Genomic DNA, 10,748 nt, shown 5'->3' with positions numbered 1-10,748 from the left:
CTCGGGCTAAATATATCTTAGTTTTGTAGGAATTTTATCCGAGGAAAAACCCAACAAAATTTGATTTTGAAATCTTACTTTATGACACTCGTACACAATTCACTCACAGTTTACACAGCTATTTCCGTTTAGTGAAAAAATAAATATCGAAAACATACATTATAACGGCTTGAGACGGGACGGTTCCGATTGTCGTAACTGATTTTGTATTTGTGATTTTTTTCGTGTGTGGATTAAATCGCGGAGGTTTACTTAATGGAAAATAGGCGAAAATATTCGCCCCGCGAATAATTCCAACTATTTCAGAATGGCAAGCATGACTTGATTGTTGGAATCACATCCGTCTAACGATCCAGGCTCGGTTGTGAGTAATCCGGCTGTACACGGCCGGACCGTCCAGACAGTCCTCGTTGCCCCATGACGTGATTCCCACTTGTACCCATTTTCCAGACTTGATTTTGCACTGCAAAGGGCCACCACTGTCACCCTAAATCAAGAACAAATCCTCATTTTAATCGCCCACCATCTTTGAAAAAATAATAATAATTAAACGTTCCTTAAAAAAATCATAACATACGAAATATATATCGATGACTTAAGATGATGTTATTTCACCAAACAAATGCAACTTTATCTGTCTAATCTATGTTAGCTGCGGAAATATGCCATCTGGCGCTGTAATAGTCAACTAACGCCCGGTCAAGGACGACGGCATGAAATATAATATGACCTGCTCAATGAAAATTAACACCTGTCTTGGTTTATTTTAATAAATTTGTTCAAAAAGTGATGATAAGTGCAGTATGAACGGTAAGCTTATAACTTTTGCGACTAGATCCATAATTAAAAATCTCGTTTTACATTCTCATTTTAAAAATAAAAAAAATTGTTTAGGAAAGGAAGTCAGTGGGCCTTTTTCTATCGATATTCATCAGGATGTGTAAACAAACGCTTGATATTTGCCATCTCAATCATACTTTTGTAATTTATAATTGCAGATTAGATTTGGATAATTACTTAAGGATGCTCCACCGCCGACAGAGCATAAATTATTCATCATTTGAGCAATAATTAGTGTTTAATCGTATATATATATGCCTAATTAACACAAAAAATAATATAAAATAATTCATTTCGCCTTTGGTGCATGCGCAATCAGTACTTCATTCCATATAGGATAGAGTGTCACGGAATTTTTTCGGGATGCAATTAATTATTTTTTATATTTATAACTTGAAGTAAAAGAAGAAGCTCAAACTTTTCAATGGTGGTAATGGTGTAAAGTAAGTAACTTTTGTAACTGAAGAAAAATACCCAATCGTCTGCTCCTGTTTTTGATAGTGAAAAAATCCCATTTGTCAGCGGTGGACATCTTTAAGGAGTTTTATTTTATGAGACACACAACATGCTTTTTAACACAACGATCTGAGTGAATTCTAAATAAACCTCAAAGCGATTAAGTACATCCAAATTGTTGCGATTTTTGCGATGAGATGTTTGCGGTTAGCCAATCAGAAGCAACGTTACAAACTGCAACGTCATTTCGTTTCTTTATGAACTGATCAAGTAAATATTAAGCCAATGAAAATGGTCGTTACAAACAAGACTGATTTATTAGATGGCGCACTGAAGTTACTATTTTCAATAAAAGAGAAGGCAATACAAGTATAATGGATATGACTGAGATATACTTTGCCTGATACCAAATCCTTGTAATTTTTCTAATAACATTTGTTGAAATTTAAATAACAAGTATATTGTTTTCTCCTGAAAAACTCACTTACGTAACATGTAGCCCTATTAGGATCTTCTGTACAAATCATGTCTTCAGTAACCTTTCCTCGGACTCCCTTGTCACATTCCTCGTTGGATATCAACGTCACTATCGTCTGCTGTAGGACGTCGGCCATACTCGATACATCTGTTGACACAAATACCCACAACCATTTGAAAGGATGTCGATGAGATGAATTCTCTTCATTTTTGTAAATATACTATATAGTTGCCAATATTTGCGAGTGTTTTAATTTAGCCTAATTCGCGGATCCATTCAAATTCACGAAATATAATACTTCGCGAATTTTATCGAAATCATGGTTTCACGTATTACAGCTTTCAGATTGATATTATTCGCAAAAACAAAGCCCCGCGAATAAGTCCCATATAGTAAATTATACCGCGAAATTTTACACCCGCGGAATTCAACAACTATACAGTATCCGTCAGTAAAGACATTAAAGTCTGTCGTCTGCTGACACTTTATTTTTGATAAATGAACCCATAATGCTAATAATTATATGGTTAGTGTCCTCTACTAACATATGTTGGTTAGACTAGATTATTCTGGTAATATATTTTGGTAAATAGCTACATTATTCTAATGCCAGTAAAGCCTGTCGTCTGCTGAAAGAAAACATTCATCTGGTAATGGACCCATAAATAAATTAATTTTCGTTGATTAATCATATATTTCTACCTGTCTGCTGCCGTTGGTCTTATCTATATTTTGTTTGATTATATATCCAAAAATATATTGGATTTGAAAACTATGGTATCTCCTAGTGTAAAAATGACATCGTCGTATGTAACAGCACTTCTCATTGGTTGATACAACTTACCTTTGTCAATGCGCATGCCCCATCCTGTGATGTAACATGTCGATTGTGATAAATTCGTGGTTGTCTTGGCTAGCCCAATAGGCTGGATATATGTTCCAAACTGGACTGGCTTCCTAAGCTTCAGTATGGCTACATCATTGATTAGAGTTTTGATGTTGTAACGTTCGTGCTGCAACATAGAAACTTTATATGAGAGAAAATTTCATTTTTAATTCTTCTGGACTGGAATCATATTAATCATGAAAATCACGACATACACCTTTCTGGTACCAATATAACTCAAATGTGAACACATATATTATAGTATATATGACAATTTTTTTTGGATAATTTGAAGCAGTTTTAGCTGACATTAATTTGAATTTACTCAAGTAAATCACATACTGGCATTTGTAATACATCACTTTTATTAAATATTATAAATAAATATCACATGATTGATATTTTATGGAAATAATTGAAAGACATGTATTGATTTGTATGGAAATTAAGCTGTGTTTGTGTGTAGTTATTTTGATATGATTTATCTCACGCATATAATATGTCTACATAGTGTATCATCTAAAACACCAGCAAGCCATGTACACTTATTGATCGATAAGAATGGTATGTTATTTATTTTTTTTGTAACAAGTACTTTTATTGGCTTAAAATGAATTTATCAGTCCATAAAGGAAGTAACGTCGTTTCTTATTGGTTGGGATATATAACGATGTATCGTTTTTATAGAAAAAAGAGTCCTAAAATATTGTAACAATATTGACATTATTGTAAGTAAATTGAATTTTCAGAATTAACATGAATATATATTGTTTTAGCGGTAAACTTGATATAAATATCTTTTTAGCCCTTATTGCCTGTTCACTTCTGTGTGGTTCTGGATTTCGTCTGTTGTAATCTCCAGCGGTTATACGATACCTTCTAGGTCTAATGAAAAGTGAATTTCAAAAGATGTAACACACATTACAGGCATATATCCTATGTAATTGACCCATTTTTCAGAATTTTTCTTATAAGCATATAATTCGTATGATTTCAATATCACCAAAATTAAAATACGGTCAAGTATGTCTTTGACTAAGAGACAAACAGATTTGAAATGGCTAACTAAAGTATAAAAAATGGTAACAATGAAATGAGAGTGTGATGATGTACAAAAAGTCGATTGGAAATAAATTGTGGTTTTGTCAAAACGAAATCAACACCTTTGACTTTCTTGACATTGATATGGCATAATCTGACTTATTTTAATATTTGGATCATGCATTTCGTATGTGAGTCTACCTTACTCCTATCCGATGTGAGCCTACCTTACTCCTATCCTATGTTAGTCTACCTTACTCCTATCCTATGTGAGCCTACCTTACTCCTATCCTATGTGAGCTACCTTACTCCTATCCTATGTGAGCCTCCTATCCTATGTGAGTCTACCTTACTCCTATCCTATGTGAGCCTACCTTACTCCTATCCTATGTGAGCTACTTACTCCTATCCTATGTGAGTCTACCTTACTCCTATCCTATGTGAGTCTACCTTACTCCTATCCTATGTGAGTCTACCTTACTCCTATCCTATGTGAGTCTACCTTACTCCTATCCTATGTGAGTCTACCTTACTCCTATCCTATGTGAGCTACCTTACTCCTATCCTATGTGAGCCTACCTTACTCCTATCCTATGTGAGTCCTACCTTACTCCTATCCTATGTGAGTCTACCTTACTCCTATCCTATGTGAGCTACCTTACTCCTATCCTATGTGAGCTACCTTACTCCTATCCTATGTGAGCTACCTTACTCCTATCCTATGTGAGTCTACCTTACTCCTATCCTATGTGAGCCTACCTTACTCCTATCCTATGTGAGTCTACCTTACTCCTATCCTATGTGAGTCTACCTTACTCCTATCCTATGTGAGTCTACCTTACTCCTATCCTATGTGAGCTACCTTACTCCTATCCTATGTGAGTCTACCTTACTCCTATCCTATGTGAGTCTACCTTACTCCTATCCTATGTGAGTCTACCTTACTCCTATCCTATGTAGTCTACCTTACTCCTATCCTATGTGAGTCTACCTTACTCCTATCCTATGTGAGTCTACCTTACTCCTATCCTATGTGAGCCTACCTTACTCCTATCCTATGTGAGTCCTACCTTACTCCTATCCTATGTGAGCCTACCTTACTCCTATCCTATGTGAGCTACCTTACTCCTATCCTATGTGAGCTACCTTACTCCATCCTATGTGAGCTACCTTATCTACCTATTAGCCTACCTACTCCTATCCTATGTGAGTCTACCTTACTCCTATCCTATGTGAGCCTACCTTACTCCTATCCTATGTGAGCCTACCTTACTCCTATCCTATGTGAGCCTACCTTACTCCTATCCTATGTGAGCCTACCTTACTCCTATCCTATGTGAGCCTACCTTACTCCTATCCTATGTTAGCCTACCTTACTCCTACCCGATGTGAGCCTACCTTACTCCTATCCTATGTGAGCCTACCTTACTCCTATCCTATGTGAGTCTACCTTACTCCTATCCTATGTGAGCCTACCTTACTCCTATCCTATGTGAGTCTACCTTACTCCTATCCTATGTGAGTCTACCTTACTCCTATCCTATGTGAGCCTACCTTACTCCTATCCTATGTGAGCCTACCTTACTCCTATCCTATGTGAGCCTACCTTACTCCTATCCTATGTGAGCCTACCTTACTCCTATCCTATGTGAGCCTACCTTACTCCTATCCTATGTGAGTCTACCTTACTCCTATCCTATGTGAGCCTACCTTACTCCTATCCTATGTGAGCCTACCTTACTCCTATCCTATGTGAGCCTACCTTACTCCTATCCTATAGCTTATCCTATCCTATGTGAGTCTACCTTACTCCTATCCTATGTGAGTCTACCTTACTCCTATCCTATGTGAGCCTACCTTACTCCTATCCTATGTTAGTCTACCTTACTCCTATCCTATGTGAGCCTACCTTACTCCTATCCTATGTTAGTCTACCTTACTCCTATCCTATGTGAGCCTACCTTACTCCTATCCTATGTGAGCCTACCTTACTCCTATCCTATGTGAGTCTACCTTACTCCTATCCTATGTGAGCCTACCTTACTCCTATCCTATGTGAGTCTACCTTACCTCCTATCCTATGTGAGCCTACCTTACTCCTATCCTATGTGAGTCTACCTTACTCCTATCCTATGTGAGCCTACCTTACTCTCTATCCTATGTGAGCCTACCTTACTCCTATCCTATGTGAGCCTACCTTACTCCTATCCTATGTGAGCCTACCTTACTCCTATCCTATGTGAGCCTACCTTACTCCTATCCTATGTGAGCCTACCTTACTCCTATCCTATGTGAGCCTACCTTACTCCTATCCTATGTGAGCCTACCTTACTCCTATCCTATGTGAGCCTACCTTACTCCTATCCTATGTGAGCCTACCTTACTCCTATCCTATGTGAGCCTACCTTACTCCTATCCTATGTGAGTCTACCTTACTCCTATCCTATGTGAGCCTACCTTACTCCTATCCTATGTGAGTCTACCTTACTCCTATCCTATGTGAGCCTACCTTACTCCTATCCTATGTGAGTCTACCTTACTCCTATCCTATGTGAGCCTACCTTACTCCTATCCTATGTGAGCCTACCTTACTCCTATCCTATGTGAGCCTACCTTACTCCTATCCTATGTGAGTCTACCTTACTCCTATCCTATGTGAGCTACCTTACTCCTATCCTATGTGAGCTACCTTACTCCTATCCTATGTGAGTCTACCTTACTCCTATGTGAGTCTACCTTACTCTATCCTATGTGAGCCTACCTACTCCTATCCTATGTGAGCCTACCTTACTTATCCTATCCTATGTGAGCCTACCTTACTCCTATCCTATGTGAGTCTACCTTACTCCTATCCTATGTGAGCCTACCTTACTCCTATCCTATGTGAGTCTACCTTACTCCTATCCTATGTGAGCCTACCTTACTCCTATCCTATGTGAGCCTACCTTACTCCTATCCTATGTGAGCCTACCTTACTCCTATCCTATGTGAGCCTACCTTACTCCTATCCTATGTGAGCCTACCTTACTCCTATCCTATGTGAGCCTACCTTACTCCTATCCTATGTGAGCCTACCTTACTCCTATCCTATGTGAGCCTACCTTACTCCTATCCTATGTGAGCCTACCTACCTTACTCCTATCCTATGTGAGTCCTACCTTACTCCTATCCTATGTGAGCCTACCTTACTCCTATCCTATGTGAGCCTACCTTACTCCTATCCTATGATCCTACCTTACTCCTATCCTATGTGAGCCTACCTTACTCCTATCCTATGTGAGCCTACCTTACTCCTATCCTATGTGAGCCTACCTTACTCCTATCCTATGTGAGCCTACCTTACTCCTACCTATACTTACTCCTATCCTATGTGAGCCTACCTTACTCCTATCCTATGTGAGCCTACCTTACTCCTATCCTATGTGAGCCTACCTTACTCCTATCCTATGTGAGCCTACCTTACTCCTATCCTATGTGAGCCTACCTTACTCCTATCCTATGTGAGCCTACCTTACTCCTATCCTATGTGAGCCTACCTTACTCCTATCCTATGTGAGCCTACCTTACTCCTATCCTATGTGAGCCTACCTTACTCCTATCCTATGTGAGCCTACCTTACTCCTATCCTATGTGAGCCTACCTTACTCCTATCCTATGTGAGCCTACCTTACTCCTATCCTATGTGAGCCTACCTTACTCCTATCCTATGTGAGCCTACCTTACTCCTATCCTATGTGAGCCTACCTTACTCCTATCCTATGTGAGCCTACCTTACTCCTATCCTATGTGAGCCTACCTTACTCCTATCCTATGTGAGCCTACCTTACTCCTATCCTATGTGAGCCTACCTTACTCCTATCCTATGTGAGCCTACCTTACTCCTATCCTATGTGAGCCTACCTTACTCCTATCCTATGTGAGCCTACCTTACTCCTATCCTATGTGAGCCTACCTTACTCCTATCCTATGTGAGCCTACCTTACTCCTATCCTATGTGAGTCTACCTTACTCCTATCCTATGTGAGCCTACCTTACTCCTATCCTATGTGAGTCTACCTTACTCCTATCCTATGTGAGCCTACCTTACCTATCCTATGACTCCTATCCTATGTGAGCCTACCTTACTCCTCTATCCTATCCATGAGCCTACCTACTCCTTCAGAGACCTTACTCCTATCCTATGTATACTACCTTATCCTATCCTATTAGCCTACCTTACTCCTATGAGCCCTAACTGAATCCTACCTGAGCCTATCCTATCTATGACTACCTTCCTATCCTAGTGATGAGGGACCTACCGGAGCTACCTTACCCTATCCTAACTGAATCTACCTTATGCCTATCCTATGCAAACTTACCTTATTCCTAGCCTATATGAGCCTACCTTACTCCTATCCTAACTGAATCTACCTTATGCCTATCCTATATGAGCCTACCTTCCTCCTGTCCTACATTAACCTACCGTACTTATATCAATCTGTCTTACTCATATTCTTCCCTACTTTACCCATTCTTTGCTCATATCTAATGGAAAATCTGCTTTGTTCATATCCTATGAGAACCTACTTTGCTCATATCCTATGAGATCCTGCTTTTCTCATATCCTATGACCACCTGTTTTGCTCTTTCCCTATGATAACCTACCTCTTGTCGGAGATACAGTGTGCGGCTGTCAGCACGGTATTAGCGTTAAGCAGTGTGCCACCACACCTAAATCTTCCTCTGTATTTGATGGAGACATGCCAAGGCCATGCATTATGTGTTGCGTTAGTCCCTCCAATGATGGCTGCTATGTCGCCTTTACCCTCTGTGCCATCCAAAGTGCCATCCTCTAGATCTTAAACAAAACGATCGATGTACTTGAAATGCTCAAGTGCCATATGTTGATTTTTATTTCAGGAATATGTCGGCATTCGACCTTGACCCACTTACATACTAAATAGTAATGCATTTTGATGATTGAAGATGCGTTTTGTGTTTTCGATCTACTCATTTTCGTATCTATTCACCTTTGCAATAACATCTAATCTCCCGGCGTGCTCAATATCGAAATAACCATAGTAGTTGTGTTTGTGAGCAATATGACAGTTGTGTTTTGTTTCGTTTTGTAAACTTTCATATGTAAAATGTCAGATACAATCAAATGCATAATAATTTCTTTGAACTTAACATTAAATATAAGAAGTATATATTCTCAATGACTATAAATTGCAAGAAGTATATAAACTATACAAATTTTCGCTGTTTGAATTTTTGTGATACTTAAAGATGCTCCACCGCTGACAAATGGTATTTTTTCGCTATCAAAAACAAGAGCAGAAGATTAAGTATTTTTCTTCGGTTACAAAAGTTAAAATTATCACCATTGAAAAGTTTGAGGTTCTACTTTTACTTCAAGTTAAATATATGAAAAATAATTGCATCCCAAAAAAATCCGTGGCACTATATCCTATATGAAATGAATTACTGATTGCGCATGCACCAAAGGCAAAATGAATTATTTCATATTATTTTTTTAGTTAATCAGACATACATATTCACGATAAAACGCTAATTATTGTTCAAATGATGAATACCATTTATGCTCGGTCGGCGGTGGAGCATATTTAATCATCAAAACTACATACTTCGTTGACTTGATCCACTGCATGGAGGTATGGCATTGATGACAATAACAATGGTCAGTACAAACCACCGAGTGGTCATCTCGTTTCCCGTTGGTCAGTGTCATGAAGTGAGGTCGGACACTGGATCTAAGGTTATACCCGCCATCAATGACGTAAAAGCTAAAGAGCGCTGACCAGGTTCAGGGCAGATCGGCGAGATACGGCTAATGACACTTAATGTGTTCTATGTAACATTATTCTATTCTCTGAGATAACATTTAATCCAATTTTATCTTTAAGTGAGACTATATGTTTGACAATGACAGACTACTTAATTTTCACTTTGACCATTTAGCACATAGGGTTCATTAAGGTTTAAATTTCCTTTTTGGTGATATGGTTACTTTTCTTTCGAGGTGGTCCAAATTATTCTCATCGTCATTTTATTTATATAGCACTTGAGCTGAAAATCTATCTCTAAAATAACACCACCGCGAAGGAGATATGCGTGGAAGTCGCAAAGTGTATCTACTTTTACATTAATATATTGAAGCATTTGTTTAAAATCATGAATAACTTTACGATCAACCCCGACAGGAAGAACTAGCTTCTTTTTAATAGACGTGTCACGGTACAAAAATAGTAATTTTTATATTTCAAACATTTGTTCAGATATTTCAGTATAAATTGTGTTTCAAATATAGGAGGTTATTATTATAGTTGGTTTACATTCGAGATGTTGGAGCTAAGATTAGATAATTGGATTTGAATAGTGTTCATTAGCACGAGTTGACCAGTGACCAGTCTTGGCATGTAAAAGGGAGTCGATAAGTGACAAGCCCCTAAGCTTGCTCAGCCAGGTTTAATTTGTAATTAGTAAAATAAACATGTCCATTTAATTTGGGTTCTATTGTACAATGTTGACTATAGGCATTTACTGTTAGGGCATGTTAGATTATCACAGTATTGTAGGATTTTTAGGGTGGGTAACTCCGCCCACTAATTAATTATATAGCCAATCAAAGTCTAACTTAGTAATTAATTGTATCATATTGGATAATGATATAGAGTGTGTTAGTTAGTTAGAGAGAGAGAGTGGACCCGAGAGTGAATGGAGGTGCTGGCCTGAGAGGACCCATGGACATTAGACCAATTTATAGTATGGGCCAGCACCCCAATTTATACTGTTGTAAGATGTGTTTGAATGATACTAACGGACAATAACTCAAGAAGAGGAGTTTTATGGTGTTTCGTTAATCATCAACAAATGAACAGTTCACCAAGTGCGTAGACCAAATGGGAGGTTTCAGAAGGGTGTGGCTTATGCGATATCATGCTAATTCCCAAAACTAAATAGCCACATCCTGACGGACCTCCGATTCACAGAATTGGGGAAAATACCCAAAACCACAGCAACCTACTTGGTGACACATATATGCTC

The 10,748-nt window shown here is 38.4% G+C and overlaps 1 protein-coding gene across 2 annotated transcripts; it reads right to left on the bottom strand.

Annotated features, from left to right (window-relative positions):
• Nucleotides 1-59: 59 nt before the first annotated feature.
• Nucleotides 60-9,488, bottom strand: LOC138328912 (chymotrypsin B-like). 2 transcript variants are annotated; one of them, XM_069275626.1, is made up of 6 exons: nucleotides 9,329-9,488; nucleotides 8,346-8,538; nucleotides 3,449-3,545; nucleotides 2,619-2,787; nucleotides 1,785-1,921; nucleotides 60-487 (listed from the first exon to the last, which is right to left on the bottom strand). In XM_069275626.1, exons 1-6 carry the CDS (start codon nucleotides 9,405-9,407, stop codon nucleotides 335-337), a joined length of 828 nt encoding a protein of 275 aa, XP_069131727.1. In that variant the 5' UTR covers nucleotides 9,408-9,488; the 3' UTR covers nucleotides 60-334. The 2 variants fall into 2 exon arrangements, with proteins under 2 accessions (XP_069131727.1, XP_069131728.1); XM_069275627.1 differs by having other exon boundaries at nucleotides 9,278-9,357.
• Between the last annotated feature and the right edge of the window lie 1,260 nt (nucleotides 9,489-10,748).

The sequence above is a fragment of the Argopecten irradians genome, chromosome 8, assembly GCF_041381155.1.
Source record: "Argopecten irradians isolate NY chromosome 8, Ai_NY, whole genome shotgun sequence".
In the NCBI taxonomy this organism is placed as follows: Eukaryota; Metazoa; Mollusca; class Bivalvia; order Pectinida; family Pectinidae; genus Argopecten; species Argopecten irradians.
Note: the sequence above shows the minus strand (reverse complement) of the source record. Positions and strands in the feature narration are given on the sequence as shown.